Below are 20769 nucleotides of genomic sequence, written 5' to 3' on the forward strand. Positions count from 1 at the left end.
AAAGAAGCAAGTTCTGCAGGAGAAGGATATTCTGAAGGTGACCCTACTTTCTACTTGGCTCTGCAAGCCTTGCTCATGGAGAGAGACAATGGTCCAGCTGGGTAATGGGTGTGATGGGATCCTCTATGTTTTACATACTGTCTTGAGCCACAATTTTTTCCTGCCTATCACAGTAACTAATCCAGCAGATCTATGAGGGCACCACACCAGTCACTTCCATCAGCTAACTCACAGGAGCTATACATCCTTTCACTGAAACCTTAGAATAGCTCATTTCCAGTCCCTTTTCAGCAGGTGATGACAGGTCACACCCCCTGCGGTTTTACAACCCATTGTGACTGTACAATATAAGACACATGAAGGTCACAGCCTGTCATACAGACTAACTGTACAGGTCACAGGAATTAGGTAGAAACCAGAGATCCAGCAGCTAAAGCTGTCATTACTTTCACACCAAAAATATGATGATTACCACTGAAAGACAGGCTCCAAATTGAATAACTAGCTGAGACTCCTAAAATGCACAGTACAAGAAAGTAACCTGAAGATACTGTTCCAAATATCTTATAATAAAAATATTCCCTGACAGTTGCACAGAAGCACTAGCGAATCTGCAAGTTCTAAAGCCATTTTCTCCAGATATAGTGGACACATCCAATCAACATGGTCTGGAGTGCAAAGAAAAATTGCCTGTTACAAGCCGCTGGACATCTGTTGCCAAATGATGTGTTAATTCTTCTGAGTCTTCTTAAACAGAAAATCTCTCACCCTCTATAAAAAGAACGAACATCTAGCAGTAGTTGATCTAATTAAATTTAATTCAATAAAAAAATTGCCCAAACTGTAAGACTACCCCATAAATATGTAAATTTCACCATTATGAAGTGACTAGTCAATCAACTCCATGAACAGATACTGAGATATTAACTTGTTTATATTGTTAAGTGTCCATCACTAGTTGAAATTTCAATTTGACACACACACAAGGTATTATTTTCTCCTTTTTTTTTTGTAAGCTGAATAGGGACCAGCACCTCATTTCTCTCCAATTTAAAAAAAAAAATAAAAATTGCTGAACATAATCAGCACATTTTCTCTCTAGATGAGAATGACAAATACAGTTGCTAATGCACTGTGCTGTATTTCTGGTCTCCCAGCTGCTTAAAGCCTCTACTTCCAAAAGGAAGCGTCTCAAAAGTAGACAGCAGTGAACGTAACTTGCCCTATGCAAATGTCTCCAACTTTAAAAGAAAACTAGTTCCCTCGGTGCCTAGCTCCTTGTAGTGCAAATAAGGAGGAAAAGAAAGGAAAGACAGCATGCCCAGAGTCCCCCTCTCTATTATTTCAGGAAGCTGTTTGGGAAAATAGCTGCTCAGGCTCTACATTTCAGAGTAGCCTGAATGACCCCAGCCACGAGCAAAGGGCTTCTCTTCAGCCAAAGATCGTGCTGCATCCACGCACCCTTCAAAGCTCCTTCTGCTGATCCTCATGACCATTCCTGGAAACTATTATTTGTGCAATCTGAAGCACGGCTCCAAGTACATCTCTCTCGCCAGAACAACACATGCCTCACAGTGTTATAAACCACCCTGCACACAGAGCAAGGGAATCCATGCAGCTCCAAGGCATCCTGTAAACAAGCAGACATGCTGCATACCAGACAGAAAAAATTTAACAGCATACGAGGACTAGGAATTTAAAATGCATACAGGACATCACTGACTTAATTATGGCAACCATCACACTTTTTTTTTCTTTTTTAAGAAATGCTTAAGGTTACTCACCCTACTTATTTAGCTTTAAAATGTCAGAATATAGGCAGAAAAATGGGTACTAACCACACAAATAAGCAAAGCAGCGTGTTTCTGCTTTTCTTCTCTTTGCACAATTTCATGCAAATAACACCTGCAACTTCTTTCTTCTGCTTCTCCACATCTTCTAGACAGCAGGGGACAAACATGCTTAAAGCAACACAGGAAAAAGCACCTGAAATATTGAACACACTGGCAGGGCACCATCTACATTTATCCCTTAAGCCTGATGCAATTTCAGCTCTTAAACTTTCACAGATTTCTGGCTAAAGAGCGAGGCAGCAGAAGCTGGAGGAAAGCTATCTTCAGTTACTGTTATTTTATATTCTTACTCTCATTTCTAGGCAAGTGGACTGTGAAAAAAAAAAAAAAAATAAAAATCACAAAGCATCACCACAGATGGCAGTTTGGCATCCTCCAGCCAACCTCACACCTGCAACTTCCACGACCCCCACTGCAGCTGTGCTTTTTGTCTGCTCTCCTCCCAGCACAGACAAAAGCTGCAGAACACACCAGCGTTCAGTGACCCGCTCCCACCATTTCATTAATGAAATAAGTCTGTAGGAAACCAAGATGCCAGCCTCCACCTCGGCCCTGCTCCCACCAACACAACTCTGCTTGCGGCACAGGAAGAGGCAGTCGTCAGGCAGTTTGGTCAAGACTGTTTTTGCTGTGGGGCAGGAAGGGTTGGGTACATTTTAAGTCTTAATCCAACAAAAAGGGGGAGGAAAAAAAAAAGCATGCAAAATCGAGAAATTCTGAAGAGAATTTGATGGTTACCAACACTGGGATGAGCCCCAGGAGCTCTGTGTGATACAGGGGGTCACGAGCCCCGGCAGGACCCTGCAGATCGTTTCACTCCGGTTTTTATTTAGACGCTTGCACCTCGCCACAGCAAACTGGGAGTCACCAGCTCTCTCCACAACACGTTACTTATTCCTGGCCTTGGCCTGGCACGGCTGTTTCCATGAGCACCATGAAACTCGCACATCACAGAAGGTGGTACATATTGCTGCCCGCCCTGAGATGTGGCAAGACGATCCCTCCCCATCTGTAAATATTATGCAAAATCCACATACAATAGACATCACCAAACTCAAATATCTTCAGGACTCAAGTCAAGGCAGGTGATCCACACAAGGCTTCTTGAGGGTACTAGTTTGGTTAAAGTTTGTTGTTTTGTTGTTTTTGGGGTTTTTTTGTTGTTTGTTTGTTTTTTTTTTACCTATATTTTTATACAAAAAAGCTGCAGCTGGAGCCTTTTGCAGCACATCTGCAGCTCGGCACACGCTGCCGGTTCCCACGCCTCTCTGCTGGAAGGTTGCAGCCAGGGCTGCCTCCAGCACCAGGCCTGCAGCAGACAAAGCCCTGACCAGCCCTCCAGAGATAATCAGGTGAGATGATCTAATGGTCCTTCTGGTCCTTAAAAAGAAAATTAGCTGTGAATCACTTTGATGCTTTGAAGCCCCGGTAGGGTTTCTCCCGCAGACTGAGACCAGCCACTGCAAGATGAAACTCAAATCAAAGCCAAGGTTTACTTCTGTGGTCAGCAGCACATGGCTGCAGCCAGACATGCTTCAAACCCAAGGTGAAGAGGATGACCAGGGAAGAAGGGTGAAGCCAGACAGGCTGCTGTGTCTGTAGGACACAGAGACACTCAGTTGGCTAAGGAACAAAAAGGTAGGGAGACAAGAAGCCTGAGGGGCTTTGTGGCCTGATGCTTTCCACATGTAAACCCTAAAAATGGCAGTACCTGTCTGCCACCATTCAGTCACTCAACCTTATTTATCAAAGCACAGTTCTCATCCACTGGGCAGAACTTGCCACCTTTTCCTCTTCGTCAGTTAACTGGAGCAAGTGACTTACCCTCTAATCATGTTTCATCCTAGTACTTAAAAATATATATCTGAATTATGCATTAGATGGCTATTAATAATAACCCAAGGCTTTTTTTAAAAAAAACTTCAAAACTCCTTTTTCTCCAAAATCCACCTGCCCAATTGTCCATACTAAGGTCATTCACCAATATTTAAATCACACGAGGCTGTTGCTGTTTAGTGCTCCCACAGAAACCTTCCCAGATTTAATTAACTGCTAAGTTATACTGAGAACATACCCATCTAGAGATGCTGTTCCTCACGTTCCTGCCAAAGCAACTCCACTCCTACTCTTCCTCAAGCATAACTGAGTCTAAAAATAGCCTCATAAAAATATTAAAATGGTTTTCATCACAGCTTAAACTAGTGAGATGGCTTTGACAACTCCTCCCACAAAGCAAACTCCCTGTAGACCTCTTTTAAATATCCTAAAAAGAGTTGCAGCTTTACCTACAGAACTGAAATCTAAAATAAGTTAACCAAAAACAAAAGAGGAGGCAATTACTTTAAGTAAAGCCTTCATTGCTGCATGGAAAGGTCTTTGTCCAAATATACTGCATTTAAGAAATCTTAATATCATGTAATTAAAATCTGAACTAATATGGCCAGGGAAGTGGTGCTTTAAAAACAAGGCTTTCAGGATTGTCTCGTTTGGCATCTTCTTTACATGGCAGAAACGGGTTTGTCTGCCTTAATCCTTCCTACACAACCACCAAGGAAGGTCTGTGTGTGTTACAAGAAGAGCAGCTGAGTTTTTCAGGGACCAAGGAAGTGTAACAGAACTGCAGCTAGACCTAACCCCCTTCAAACAACCAAGAATACTGTGTTTTGTTCACCTCTTGTTACTACCAGTCTTCTTACAAAACCAGGCTAGTCTTCAAGTTATGTATTTCTGAATCATCCGATTTAATGCAAGTATGCTGAAAATGCTGCAAAAAACATGTAGTTCCACAGAAAAAAAAAAAAAAGGAAAGAGCAGGGAAGCCCACAGAAGTTGAAAACAAAAAACCACAGGTAAGCCTCTTTCCAATAAAAACAAGCACTGCCCTCTGCAAAGCAGAACAAACTGAACCAGAGAAAGAAATCTAGACAGACTCAAGAAACACTAGAAAACAAGTTACCCCAGACTTAAAAAAAAAAAGAAAAAAAAAAATAGGAGGGGGAGGCAAAATCTAGTTGCCTCCAAGATCCTGTGAAAAGGTATCCACCTGTTTGACCCCACTAATGTTTTGGGGGGTAGTTCTGGGCATGCAAAGCAGCATCTCTAGGATCCAAAATAACATTATTGAAGAAATTAGGTGGCAGGAATTCCAGGCCCTGCATTTTTAATGTAGTCACTCTGCAGAAGTTTCATGGCATCTCATGCTAGATCTCCAAAAGAACAGATAATTAACTTGCACAAACTTCATAGATACTAAGACCAGAGGAAATTCTCATTGCTATAAATAGGTCATTCAAAACAGATGTGCCTGGCAATGTTTGACATGTAAGTATTGTGGTCAAACTACCACTTCACACCTCCATCCCAGCGCCTGTTCAAAGCTCTACAATGCAGGACTGCTCTTGGAAGTCTTTATTTTATTCTCCTTTTAACTAGAACTAAATCTTCCTTTAACTAGAAATCATTGCAATTATGTAAATTGCTGTTATCACATGGCTTGCTTTAAAACAAATCCAAATTCTGTGCATCTACATACTGAAACTATTGTTTGGGGCAAAATATGTCATGACAAGAAAGAGCTAAAGGAAGAGACACATATTTGCCTTGTGTCCCTTCAACCTTTTCTCTTTGTAACTGTTGGAAGCAGTGAATCAAAGGTAAAATGAACTGACTTGCCCCAGTTTGTTTCCATGCAACTTAAAGCTGCATCATTAATGTTTAATGTTCACTCCCATTGGTCATGAGAAGCTTTTTACATGCTGAATGCGCTTCATTTAAGAGAACTTTTAAACAAAGTGAGAGAAGAAAGCTATGCATATATCCTTCAGATTCTGTGTAGACCTAGGGGGCACAAATTTTGAGTCCAGCTTCCTATTTTTTATTTTTGACAAAAAAATCACTCCTGCAAATAACTCAGAACCAAACTGGGACTAACTTGAGGTAAACTGAAGTTAAGCATTAACTCAAAAACACAGGTCACTTTACCCATGATGATCATGACCTCAAAAACTGAGATCTAGAGAGATCAAAATTCTGACCTTTTCCAACAGATTAGGCAACAGTCAGAATAGTACATTGGAGACAAGAAGCTTTGGAAAGGATACAGAATAGTTGTACTTTTTAACCTGACTGAGCTTTAGCCTTCATTAACCAACATCTTAACAGAATTCTTGCCACTCTGGTCCAAAAATCCCTTGGCAGTATTCACAATGGGCAGCTGGGTGGTTGTATACACTTTTGGAGGCATTATTTTTTTTTCTTGTGAGAGAATCCATTAACTCTAATACAAAGCCTTAACAAGAAAGCTTTATTCTAACAAGTACATTTGGCTTAAAATACTCACATCTGAACTCTAAACTCAATTACGCTGTGCATAAAGTCACCCTACAGAAACATCTCAACCACCTTCCTCGCTATCTCTGTAGAGGCACACCGGAAGTCCAGCACATCCACCCCAGCTGGGAATACACACCAAGCTTCTTCTCCCACTCCTAATTTTGGAAGCCATGTTAAATTAGTAAGGTTGCCAACAAATAATATATATTGTGAAGAGCAGAGAGTCTCTCAAAACAGGCACTTCAAAGAGAATAGCTAAAACCCTTGTTAAAATACAGCTTGAAAAAACATGGATTTTGTAGCTCCTACAAAGGTCAGCCTCAAGCTCACAATGAAAGATTAAAATCTCTTAGTCTAAATCAATTATCCACCCCGAATGCGCACAGTGCATTTGAAGCACTCAGTCTGGAGAGGGCTTTGCATCCCGGTACATACTCAGTGACAGCACTCCTTTCCCCAGCAGCAAGCTAGATTTCAGCTTGATAGCTCAAACATTCCCTCGACTGTATTCATAACCCATTCTCCTGCCTGCACGGTAGCTACAGAAGAGCTACATGTGAACTCTTTACCTTTGAACCAAAGCGAGTAACGCACACACTGAGCTGCTTTTCTCCATGCAAGATAACCTAGATTTAAAATGAATGCACATTCACAACAGCATCAAAAGGAAATGTGCTCTATTGGGCTCCAGTGATTTTCCAGACTAGCAGAAAAATGAACAAGCATTAAAAACAGTGATAATCCATCACAATGTGCATTTTAAGTATTTATAAATAAATTAAACCCAAAGTACATTTACTAACAACTCAATGTTCCCGACTTGCATCACTGTATTGTGTAAATCTAACAAATTCTTATTCTAATATTTCATTGTAGCACTCCACTTTGTACCTGTTTGCAAGAAAGGGAGATTTTTTTACTTCTGCACAAATATGCAGATGAAGATGATTTCTCAGTAACATCTGTCATTATATTCTTGAAAGATAGTTTCCAATACTGCTTCTCAAACTGTTAATCCGGTCATATCTCAGTGTCAAATTATCTCAGATTATTCAAATGCGTCATTATGCTCTTGATGCAACTGGCTTAATCCAGTAACAATTTTTAAAAAAATAAATGACTGTAATACCTTTTCCTGGGGAGTTGCATATGCAAACTGCCTCTGAACAGACTTCTTTTTTAATATAAAAAGCCTCATTTCTTCATTAATTTGTACCTGATCTGCCCAAAATATTCCCAGCACAACACATGGCTCCTCTCTGTCTTCCTTCCATTTCTTCCTCTCTACACTCTCCTTCCCCAGCTCCTTCCAGCATCCCCAAATACCAGAGGAATAAGGCACTGCTCTCGGGGTGGCCAAGTCAAGGCTGCCCTTGAGCTGGCTGAGCAAACAGCGCTGCTCACTTAATCAGGTCTGTGCACACACACATACATCAGACACACAACTTCACCCTCTCCTCAAAGATGCCTGGCTTTTTGGGGGAGAAAGTTTTGGAGAGAAGGTGGGGGACTACATGGTCGAAACACACAGCCATGAAAAATGACCTTCAGTCACACATAAAGGCATCCTCACACTTCAGACTACTCCATCAATAGGGGATGGGGCGGGGGGGGAGAGACCAAAATTATTGCTACCTGCCTAGGTCCAATTTCTGTACTTGGAGGACTTCTCTGGCCAGAGACCACCGTTCTGCATTCCTTCCCCACCACCACCACAGGCTGCAAGTTTTATTTTGAAAGTGACCCCAAATGGAAGATTAAGTTTAATTTTCAAGCACCTGACCCCACTATGCCTTTCTGGACTACTTGCAAACTGTGCAAACCAGGCTTTCCATATTGCCTGGCACCCTGAAAGGCTACAATCTACAAGCCAAGCTTCATCCCTCTTCATCCCCTTCCCATCTTAACCCTGCAAAACAAATACATGCAGTAGGTGTGCCTGGGCCTCAAGTGAGGGCAGAAGCTGGTACTGCAGATGAAACCACATTAACAGAGCTACTTATTATCCTTAGAACAAGCACCAGCTCTGCTTCCAAACGGAGTAAGTGGCAACAGCAATGGCTGTTACTCTTAGGAGAAAACGGACCCAATTCCTAGGCTTGTGTTTCACGCTGGGGTGGGCTGAAGTGACCCCAGAACAAACACTCATTGGTGCACTCTTCAGTGTTTCCATTCAGCAGTCCTCCCTCAGGAAATAAAAAAATAAATGAGAGAGAAAGAAAAGAACACCTCCCCACCTCAACTTCAACTGCCACATTTTGCAAAATGCCTATTTTTAGACCTCAATGAACATGCCAAGGTGCAGGTGCTACTACTATAGCAATGGCAGCCACAACCCCCGACTCCTTGTTTGTCATCAATCAAATACTCGTAGAGTATTGCATCAAACTGCGAAATACGCTCAAACACAGCTCCGAAGCCAAGTCCCAGCCAGCTCCTTGATATTAGTTACTATAGAAACCGCTCCCTCGGCACAGGCGCTCACAGCAGGAAATCATGCAGATTTCAATTTTACATAGTAATAAATGCTGCAGGAGAGGAGAATTTCACAACAATTGCAGGGGCTGATCGTACAAACCCAGAGCTCTTCTACCCCGTGACACTGCCACGCTGCAGATGAACGTGCTCTCCTCCCCTCCCACCCACACAATTGCCACTGCCATTCGTTTTGAAGTGGTTTCCACAAAGCCCACGTTGGGATGGCAGCTGCAAAGGTTGCAGAATTTTTCAATGGCTTCATTAGATTAGAAAACATACTTATTTTTACGTGCATGCCGCCCAGGTGAAAACAACAACAAAAGCAAGAAGTAGAAAGATTTAAAAATATGTAAGTGCACAGAGTCCAAACACTGCACAGGAAATACTGTCAGGTCACAACCCAGAGCTCCTTTGGAAACAGCTCATCTTCCTTTCCATCTCCACCCTGTCCAAAAAAGCAACCCAAATGGAGGGCAGGTCACAGATTAATTTGTAGGAAAAACCACTGTAGAAAGCACAAAGACAAGAGGATGGCTCTGAGCCCTGAAGTGCAACAGCGAGGTAATTATATTATTTTAACTTTTCAGAAGTAGTTCTACAGGTTGGACTTCATCAGGTGTGGGAGTGGAAGAAGAAGACACCCAGCACAAAGCACTTCTTGTCCTAGGCAGATGCTAATTTTCCAGTGAAATTCAAGAACCAGCAGGGACTCTTCCCCACCTCTCTAGATGAGCCCATAAGCCTCAACAGCTCAAGTTTTGCTCCCTCGACCAGGGAAGAAAAGAGCAGGGAACTGCTCCACTGAAGAAAACTACCGTGTAGGGGAGGAGGGATGGGGTGAACAGCTTGCGCGGCAACAGGGACAAACATTCGTGCTGGCAACACCCGACAAATCATCGAGCAAACAGAAGGGCTAGAAAATGAAGGAAGCTGGTCTATTTTTAAGCAAGACCTCATTATTACCATGAAGATGCACGGCTTCCCTGGAAGCAGCAGGTATGCAAACACGGGATGAATCATATCACCCAGCAAATCACCTGGCAGCAGGAGGGCTCGTTTGCATGGACACATGCGGAGCAAACACACACAATCCACTGCCCTGACACCTCCAAAAGCACGTGGAGGAGCACCCTTCTGGGAGGCAGATTGCATTACAGAGAGCAAAAAAAAAAAACAAAACCTGTTAGACAATGCAAATGTCACAGGTGCTTCTGTTAATGACTTTTATTAATGCTTTTGTTAATGATTAAACAGAGCTCCATTGTTCTGGACTCAACATTAGGTTGCTGGAGCTTGCAATTTCACTTTCTGAATACCTCTTATGTCATTAGAAACAAACATAATTTCTGTCCAGTCAGGGTAGGAATAGACTTAGGGATTTAGAGAACACATCCCAGGTCAAAGCACATGTGACATTTTATGCCACAGCCTTCGCACAAGTTGCCTTGCTGATACAAAGAAATGCCACAAATGGCTCAAGGGACCTGGGACTGGGGTGCAGTGAGGCTGAGGTAACTGCCAGGACTCTGGTCAGGTCCATACTCACCCCTCCTAGAAGTCTGGTGAGTTTGCATGGAGCCAGTTGACAGCACCAACTCGATCATTTCTCCTACACATTATCTCTTCTTGGAAGCTGCCCCTGAGGTGACCAAGAGGACAACCACCGAACCTGCATCTCATAACACCTGTAAGGCACAAGGGATGAGGCAGCAGAAGCCCAGCAACTGCTCTGCTGCCTCCACAGTACGTCATGGGCAAGGCCCACAAGGCAAGAAGCACAACCTGACTCTATAGAAACCTATAGCATAGTCTGAACTGACTTTATTTCTCCTCCCACACCACCTCCCTTTCTGTCTCATGGCAAATAAATAAGATAGGAAATAAAATGCAATGGAAACAGATCTTCAGCTACCTTTGCTATCCAACTGGTGACAGATTAAAAAAAATAGTAACCCAAACCTGCCACAAGTCTCTTGTTGTGGTTACTAGAATTTCTGCTACGTGCCAACTAGCAATTTATCACATCAAAAGGCTGACTGAATTAGCCTGAAAGGGGATCTCCCACCACAGGAACATGTGCTACAGTGGGAAAACCAACCACCAACCAAAACCTCAGCCTCCATTTTCAAATCCACATCCCATTACCAAAAGGATGCTTTTGCATCATTGCTTCTAACTTAATAAACTAAGTTCTCAGAGCCATTTATGATTTATCCTCATTATTTCCCAAACTGGATGTTTAAGTCATCAAAAGTTTGGTTCTAGTGCTGAGACTGAGAAAACTCTTTGGAGCTCCAAAACCAGCGTTTAGTTATTAAGGTGTAGGTGCTCTGCGTGAAGATGCCCACAGAGATAAAAAGTCATCACAGAGTTGGGAAGAACAATCAATCTATCCCAAGCCTGCAGAAAAACCAGGACCTGATATTCTATCCCACTAAAAGCAGAACAGCTGCATAAAGACAGGGAGAGGAAGAACTGAGTATATGAAAAATTAACTCTGTGCTGTTCCCCCGCCCCACACCCCCAAAGATTTCCGATTCAGATGATAGTGAGTAGATTTACATTCAGCCATGAAAAAACAAAAAGGCCAGCCACTCCTATCTTGACAGACCTGCCCACTCCTTGGATGAAGTACTAAAGAACCTTATTTGCTTCTTCCCCCCACCTCATCCTTTTATTTTTCTCCTTCACAGAAGTCAGTCTTGCATTCCAACCTTCTGTTTCTGTTAGCATACACAATCACCTGGCAGCTCTACCTCTTCCCTCACAATACTTCCGTCTCTGATCAAAGCACCTTATGCTCAAAAAAATACTGGGTTGTGGGGCAAATACAAACTCTACTTATGCATCATATTGTGCACCATACCAAGGGGTAGCTGACTACAGAAGTTCTTATAGACATTATTTTTATCTGTTGCCCTGGAAATGTCTCCTTAGGTAGGAGCATCAAAGCACCACAAATGTTGCCAACAACCCTGAGGTAAATTTCATCTTGACCTCAAGCGGGAAAAAAGCCTAAATAAAATTTATTTACGCTGCAGTGCATGCACTCACCCAAAGAAAAGGCAATCGTAATGCTTTATCTGCAGAGCAGCCCTTTTAACCCCCTAAATATAAAATCCAGTCATTAATAACCAAACCACTTCTCTTGCGTTTGGGCATATAAGATGTTCATCACATTTTGACTGTTCCAGCCAAATGGGCTCACATCAGCAGCAGAGTTCTCAGGGTGCCAGTTTGTTGAAAGACATGGACTGAGATTTGCTGTTTGTCTAGAGAAAGACAGGAATATGGAAGTGGAGAATAGCATAGCACTGCCCGTTATATATGTGTTTTGCAGTTTTAGCACTTGTAAGCAGCATTTGCAAGTACCCCTTCTCAAAATGCAACAGATGTGTAATACGCATCCAGCTTCAAAATTATCTGCCAGCGATTCTCAATTGGCCCTGTGTTTTGCATCATCTTCATGAAAGCTTAATGGGAGACTGAATGGTTCATTTAAATAATTTTCTTCCTGATTATTTCATATTTGAAAATCCACAAAGAAAAAGCCCGGACTATATTATTTTACTTCAAAGACTCCATGGGAGGAATAAGTGCTTATTACAGTCTTATCTTAAGTGACAGGAAGCTCAAATAAAGGTTGCATTATTTGAGTACAAGCCTCTAAAGTTAAAGAGTTGTCAGAAAAACAAAAGAATGGGACTATGAGAACCCCTTTCCTCTTGTGCCCAGCTTTGTTTTCATTCTAAAATTATGCACAGATCATCATAGAGTCATAGAATAGTTTGGGTTGGAAGGGACCTTTAGAAGCCAGCTAGTCCAACCCCCCCGCAATGAGCAGGGACATCTTCAACTAGATCAGGTTGCTCAGAGCCCCATCCAGTCGGGTCTTGAATGTTCCCAGGGATGTGGCATTTGCCACCTCTCTGGGCAACCTGGGCCAGTGTTTCACCACCCTCATTGTAAAAAAATTTCTTCCTGATACCTAGTCTAAATCTAAATCTGCCCCCTTTTAGTTTAAAACCATTATCCCTTTCCCTAACACAACAGGCCCTGCTTGTTATCTGTTTGATCCCGTCTTTCCCGTAGGCCCCCTTTAAGTACTGGAAGGCCAATATAAGGTCTCCCTGAAGCCTTCTGTTCTGCAGGCTAAAAAAACCCAAACCCTCTCACAGCCTGTCCTTCTAGGAGACGTGCTCCAGCCTTCTGATCATTTTTGTGGCCTTCCTCCAGACCTGCTGCAACAAGTTCATGTCTTCATCACAGCTCCCCCCATCCATAGGCAGGAGCATAAGAATTTATTTCCAAAGCATATACAGATTTTAGGTCTACTGCTATAGATTGTGGTGTCCTTCCCCTGCCCCAGGCTCCCTTTTTTTTTTTTCTCCCCCTGCATGAAAATAAATAAGTAAAAGCCACCTTTCAGGACTGTCCATCATGTTTTACTGTGGCACAAAGAATCTGTCCCTGGGGCTACACTGTGCCTTATTTGCAGTGAGCAAGACACTGGTTCAGAAGGCACAAGCACACTTACTTGGGAGATAACAGATGCTAATTCCAGCACTGCAACACTTTGTGCAGCTCATCACCTTGGAAAACCACTGCAATACATACCATTTATATCCTCGCTAAGACAACCAAACACCCAGAGTAAGGACTACCCGAAGGTGTACTCACACAATACCTGGAGCAACACAGATGCAGAGTCTTCCTAGGAACACAGATCTGCAGCAAAGGTACCTTTTTAAGCAGCTTTATTAAACATGAAGAGCAGTCACTGACTACTGCAGTACAAGAGCTACCCAAGGCAGACACTCACAGATACTAATCAAATTTAATTCTGTAAGTAGAAGCATTAAACCACATTTACATTTCTGTGTGCTGATAAAGTTTAACGGGGCCTGAAAAAAGTAGAGACACTTTAATGGGGCACTTCTTCCAGGCTGTTATATGCTGTTCTTCAAACGGGTAACGTTAAAATGGCTATACTGGTTTTGGTACCCTGTCACTGCTGCGTGCCAATGGAGGCTCAGGATGAGTTTTGCTTCCAGGTCTGCTTAGTGTCCCTCTGTAGCTGGTTGAGCACCCACAGCTATTCCCTCTCTGGCCTCAGACCCTCTCTGCCCACCAGTCACCCTCAACTGGAATTTCATGCAACTTTAGTCAGAAGGTCTGCATTGCCTTAAAGTCCTCTCAGACATCTGCAAAATGAAAGAGATGGAAAATGTAAATAGCGCCAACCAGCATGACAGATGTCAAAATTACCAAAGGCAGGGCAAACATACCTTTAGTAGCACTTGCCAAGTTGGAACGAGGCAACTTCAAACAACATGACAATTCATGGAATCCAACTGGCAAGAGAAAGCTGTGCGATACACTGAAATGTATCTTGACATGATTGAACTAATATGCTAATATCAAACACACCTATGTATACGTAAACCCCTTCAAATATGAATGAAAAACAAAAAACCCACAAGAGTGGGTATCAGCTGCCTCATTAACAATCTCACTTTGAAGATCAATTTTAAGCTTCAGGGTAAATCAAAGCTTTTAGATCATCTTTCCACAAATTTTAATTTACACCTGTGAAGATGCAGGTAGGCAAGACTCGGGCAGCTTTTTTCTCCACGGAAGTCGTTGATGATATATTAAGTAGAGATAGAATGCATGTCTTCACATTAAACTCCCTCATAACATGAGGAGGATAGTTACTCTTCTCACCAACTCTTTCAAGTTCCTGAATTCTAGCACTTATCTACAAAGGACATTCAAATGCAGCAGAAGTAGAAGAATACTGGCATACAAAAAGCAAAGCAATTTACACACATGCTTTTACATTCTATTCAAACCCAGCTTATAATATGTTTATATGCACTGTATGTTTATATTTGGGATGCATAGGTCTTGCTTTTATAAGAGAATAAAATTTTAATGCACAAAATATCAGGTGAGCAGCTGTTAAATGAAATTAGACTTAAATCTCTTTCATGCTTCAGTTTGAATTGATGCGGATAAGAACATTAAAAATTTTAGGTATTGAAAGACTTAAGCAATATGAGAAAAACCCAAACTAAAACTCAAAAGCACACATCTCATCAAAAAGGAAACTTCACTGAGGTTAAAAGGTATCCTGAAGTATCTATTTAATATTTAGTGAGTATTCTCTTTAATAATCATAGTGAGAAATAATACCAGATTCCACTGCAGACTACCAGTTTCTGCCAGGCTGTATGCCAAACAGATGTAGCCTGAATAATACAAACTGCTAGAGAGATGCATATATCTTGTCAGAGCTCATGAGCCAAACATTTGAAGGAATTTTGTTTTTAAAATCTCTGGTACCGGCGAAAAACAGCACATGCTGCTACGCAGCCAGCATTATTAGAGAATTAGCAATGTAGCTTGACAGAGTCCCTCATGCAAATGATGTTTTTCAGACGGTCAGACCCACAGCAATAAAACCTTTTGGTAATAGGTACATCAGATCTACTTTCCTCCTGTTTTTCCTTGTCAGGCTGAAACCAAAAAACATCAAACTGAGGGAAATGAATTGAACTTAAGTGAAAAGAGAGACTAAACTTTGGGTTGACGTGCATCTAAACAGAGAGACAGTAAACAAGGAAGAAAAAGCTGAAATGAGCTGGTGGGGAAATTCATTTGTGTATTGAGTCACCACAAAACACCAGGTACTTCACATTCAGGGCTTTTCCCACCTCAAAAGCTACGTGAGGAAAATAAAGTAAGGTACAGGTTATTCAACTCATCCAATCATAAGCTCTAGTATAGGCAGAGCCTCAATTATGCCCTCTATTTGAGCTCCAAATGGGAATGTGAAGATAAACACTGCTACCGTTGCAGAATTAGAAGGAAGTAAATGACATAGAAAGAAAGATGCACCAAAAGGGAAAAACCAATGTTTGGGAACAGCAATAATGGCACACGAGGTAGAGAAAGATATCAGCTGGAACAAGGACTGGAACTGATGAAAATAGGCTCTCATACTTTAACAGTTGTTGTCTGCAAAGGTAATCACCTCCTGTTGCGTGTGTGTGGACGTGTACATCCATGTAAACACTTCTTTCAAAGCAAATGCTGATGCAAACAGACTAAAGAGTAGCCAGAGAGTGCTTCTGCTGACTGATAAAACACTTTCATCAGCTACATTGGTGGGTCTTAAAAATAAAAGGCCACTTTCTGTAAAACTATAAGGAATTACAAATAAAATGCAGCACCAAGCTTCACAACACATCAGTCGTCCTACAGGGCACTAACACTGTCCCCCCAAAACAAGCATCTGCTTCAATATTTTCATACACAGTTCCCAGAAGCAGCATTTGGCACATGCAATGATAAACCAGCCTCTTGATTTAAAATACACTGACCCTCCCTGCTTTGCCATGGAAAGAGCCACACAAGTCTTTACACCCAGAAGCTGAACGTGAACTTTGCTGACTTTGGGTAACCTGTTAACTGAGAACCCTCTGACCAGGTGAAGCACAGCCACCTGTTTATTAGACAATCAAATACAGGAATTTATAAACTGGATAAGTAACAGGCAAAATTTACCAAAGAATTTTTCCAAGTTAGATAACTCCTGAAAGGGAAAACTGGGAGACCATTAACATCCCACCATCAGAGAAGAAAACCAGGAAGTTTGTTTGGTTTTGTTTTCTGAATACGGTTGTCTAGATTAATGGCAAAATACTTCTTTATGAAATTGTGTCCTAGTAAGTCATGGGGAATTTTGCCATCATCTTCAATGGGCCCTGTCCATAGCAAGCTGGAAGGATCTGTATTTGTAAATGAGAAACCTCGGAGATGCTCCGAGATCATCGACTACATATATATATATACATATATATATATATATATATATGTATAAATACTCAAATGGGCACAAGTGGAAGTTGGGTTGGGAGGCAGATCAGAACCACCAACCAGCCTGGAATTTTGATTCTTTGCCCAGAACATCACTTTCTAAAAATAAAAACAAAATTCCCTTCCATCCTTTCAGTCAGGGAAGGCAGAAAGACAGAACAGAGGAGCTATACAAATTTGGCAGGCCCGGATTTACAGAGCTCCTTTTGTAAAGGATGTGTTGGAAGAGATAAGAGACAAGACACGACGCTTGTTGGACACAGTCCAAATAACACAGCAGAAAGTGCAAAATACCCTTCAAAAACCCACACAAGCCATTTTTTGTCAGAAAGTAGGAGAGGTTCAGTCATTCTGGTATCTGAATGCAAGTTCTATAAGCCTGCCAGCACAGCCAGAAGTCAAGTCTCAAGGATTTTGTTAGGGTTTACTTTGTTTTCCCTTTGGGGGAGGGAGGATAAATAGAAGAGAGCATGCTCAAAGGAAAGACATGTTAGAAATCCAAGTTAAGTTCTGCCTTGGGTCTCATACTTAGTTTATCCCACTTTCTGGAGTGTTTATTATTTTACATGAATAGTAAATACATAGCTTACAGAAGGTATGCATATAATGAGGAACTTCTTATCAGAATGTACATATTAGCTTTGAAAAGGAAAAAAAAAAAAATTGTTCCCTCTGTCATTCTATGGTTTGATTCTTGCTCCAGCAGCTGCTACTATTCCCGTTAGCCAGAAATGGAGGGGAAGAGAGGTCTGGCTCAGCTTGCACACTGCTACTGGAAATGCACACTCTTCATGTTAGCAATATTACTTTCTTACTCTCCCAGTCCAATGCCGAGGACGTATCAGGACTCTATAAAAACGTTACAAAACCTCTAAGGTTGGAGGTGACCAAAAGCCACTCACTCAGCAGTGCTATACACGCTTTGGATCTGCTCTTCAGCAATGGAGCCCAAGGACACAGTGACCATGGGCAATGCCCTGCCGCTGCAGGGACATCTGCATGCCATGCCTCGGCCACTGGGCATCCAACATCAGAGAAGCAGCAAGCAGCCTTTTGTGTCCTTCCAACTCAGCCGCCTGGAAAGATTGCCAGCTGCACTGTTTTGGCCTCCATACTCACCAACAAGCTTAGACTGTTACCCAGCGAAGCCCACAGCCCAGGAAAATTAATTTTGACCAGTAATGTCAGACTTAAAGAAGAGGTAAGGACAAGCAAAGATGTTCCTCAAGGTTACAAGTACAGGCTACTATCATCATTATACACAGACATTAAAGGCCATCGCGTCAGCTTTATCTTCAGCAATCCCACGCTTTCTTACTTACTTACCAGCTGAATATCAAGCCTTTTGCATTTGCTTAAGGTACAGAAGCGTCAGTGAATACAGATTTCAGTAAGTCTTGCTTTCTAAATATTATTCATCAACATAATTCAAATGGTAATTAAGAAATGTTCACATGATTGATGACGCATTTAAATTACAGGTTTCCAGCGTTTTTTTCAGTAAAGAAAAGATTACTTCCTTTTTCACGTGTCGCTTTTTCAAAGTACAAGTCCATCTAACAGATGTCTCACAGATCTGCTCGTCAATGTAACAAGTTAGACTTTTTTTTTTATTACGACAAATGGTATAAACCACACAGCATTCTGTTAAACTCAATATTGACACATCTGCTTACCACGTGTATTAGTAGCCATGTCAGCCACTTTCTGAAAGGCATCCAAAAAGGCAGCAGCTGCTACTACTGTAGTCCTGAAATGCATACAGATAACAAAACATTAGCAGTGTCTCATTGCTGCCTATTTAATTATTGCCAAAAACATTTAAGCTTATAAAGAATACCACTGTGAACTTGCAGAGGCCACAAAAAATATCCTCCTTTATATCTGAATTTATCCTTTTCCCTCCTTCATTTCTTAATCCCTTCCTCGCTTTGTGTGAGCACTATGGACTTGGAGGCAGCCATGCTAATTCCGTGCTCTGAATTGCCCGGGACAGGTGCTATTTCAAAAGAGCACAGCCATCCCCCTTCTAGATGATTTCCTCTGATGAACTAACATTAAGCAGTCAAACATGAAAAACAAATCTAACATATATTATACTGCACCCATTAGTGTACAAATTACAGCCACTGCTACTCCAGGGAATATGTATATTTTAAGAATAAGCACGCAGGACCTTCCTCTTATCTAGGATCCTGGCCAAACAATTTCCTGAATTTCTCATCTGAGGAGCACAAGCACCTCTTGAAAGGGAAAAATAACAACTTCTTGGAAATCAGACTGGTCTGGAGTTCTTGGGCAAATGAGAAAGAGGGAAAAGAAGAAAAAAAAACAACAGCTCCCCAAAAACCTCCACCCAAAAAATAAACAAACAAATGAAAAGTGTTTCTGATCCAGTGCTCCTCCAAGCAGGTTGCTTCCCAAGAGGTACACCAGCACCCTCGGACACTCCACAATCCAAAGTGTCAACCCCACCAGCCCCATCTCCCTCCAGGTTTTGCAAGCACATAAAGACCACACGTCTCTTCAAGTGGACAGCAAACGTGAGTTACAATTTTCTGAACACGTCTGTTCTACATAAGCAGGCCCTAGAGCCCTGAACACCTCAGGTCAGTACCAGATTTTTGATGGGTTTATAGTCTGGCTGACCCAGTTTAAGTGAAAGTAGGCCAGGGCTCTACAGGTGAAGTGCAACTGTGCCCTCCCCACAGCTACCTCGTAGTTCTGTTTCTGCACATCTTTTCTACCAATAGCTCTGATTTCCTCTCCTAACTGTAAGAGTCAGCCTCTCCAAGCAAAATCCTGAAGAAGGACCATCAACTTCACTTTGTTTCAAGAGCTCCTTGCTATCCTCCAAAAACCCAGGAGACCTGCAGGAAAGCTGATCCTCAGCCAGAAAGACCACAGGACTGCTTAACTAGGTCAGATTTTATGCAAGTCTCATTCCAAATGTGCTCAAGATACAGGGGGCATAACTGGCAGCATGATAAATGGCCTACTGACAGCACAAAAGGTTTGAACAAAGAAAAAAAAACCAACAAACCAGGCTTGAGAGGACCAACCAAATGCATAAGGACTCACTACATGCCAAAGAGATTAAAGGGAGGGGAAAAAAACCAACCCCTGACAACTATTAGCTAGCAATATTCAGCCCCAGAACTAGATAACCTTTTCTGGGATTTTCCTTAACAGTGTTTGTGCTCTTCATCTTCCAAAGTTGCGGGTCATGCTGTTATTGGTGTACCATGTTGTTAATTATTAATTATATTGCTAATAACAAAGTTCCATCTCTCCAGTAACAAGAGCCAGGAAGACCTGGCTCCAGCTCAGATGACATCTGCTGTCCTCTATCAGAGCACACAGAAATGAACCAGAGGCAAATAGCTCACATTTGCTAGAAATGGACAGCAAATCCTCGAACACAGGCTTTCAAGCTGCCTGCCTGCACGTTCCTGTAGCTAGAAAAGCACAACATTGATTGAATGCAACACCACAGGACTGGGAAATAAACAAAACTATCCCTCATGCCTTCCCAGAAGGGCTGTATATGAAAAGTACAAAGGGCTAGGAAAGGTCTCCATTTCTCTCCTTTCACTACTTCCTCTGCTTCTTCCACACTCACTCAATGTGACACGATTGCTGGAAAAGGAAAAACCACACACAAGTGTGGTATTTTAGGCACAGCGTGGCAGAGCAGCATATGCCAGTATTTTAGGGCAAATGAGCCTAAACCCTAGCTTCTTCAGGAATGGTTCACAGCACAGAACTGCAAAATAAACTGCCAATAAGCATACCTGTTCCCACTGCTGCTGGGGAAAAAAAAACAACACTGATGCTCTTGAGAGCACAGTGGAGATTGTGGTTCAGGGAGAGTTGTGAAGAAATGGAGCTTGGATTCATATTAGCAGAAACAAATTTTACAAGTGAATGAATTCCAGAGATAGCAGAATTGGTCTGAGCACAGTACATATGGCACTTATTAAGTAACCCAAATGCCATTTGCAAAGTATACCCCAATAACCTAAGTTTTAATCATCACCAATAAATAATCCAGCACAGGAATTCCCTTTGTTTTTACGGCAGAAGAAAGCACTGTTAAGATTCCCAAAGATTCTTTAATATTTTAAGCCCTCTTCTAACATAAACCTGCTATATTCTACACTGATAAAAAGGACAACATAGGGCTAACTCCAAATGTGTGTTCTCTAAACAGCAATAAACT

At 41.9% G+C, this 20769-nt stretch overlaps 1 protein-coding gene across 11 annotated transcripts in view; it reads right to left on the reverse strand.

Moving 5' to 3' along the window:
• MTSS1 (metastasis suppressor 1) overlaps positions 1-20769 on the reverse strand; it is a 124906-nt gene that overhangs the window by 87362 nt on the left and 16775 nt on the right. For all 11 annotated transcript variants that reach the window (XM_014965395.1, XM_014965390.1, XM_014965398.1 and 8 more), the window contains exon 3: positions 18224-18297. In XM_014965395.1, coding sequence (XP_014820881.1) covers positions 18224-18297 — 74 coding nt within the window. The remainder of the gene's footprint in view (positions 1-18223; positions 18298-20769) is intronic.

The sequence above is a fragment of the Calidris pugnax genome, unplaced genomic scaffold, assembly GCF_001431845.1.
Source record: "Calidris pugnax isolate Ruff unplaced genomic scaffold, ASM143184v1 scaffold41, whole genome shotgun sequence".
In the NCBI taxonomy this organism is placed as follows: domain Eukaryota; kingdom Metazoa; phylum Chordata; class Aves; order Charadriiformes; family Scolopacidae; genus Calidris; species Calidris pugnax.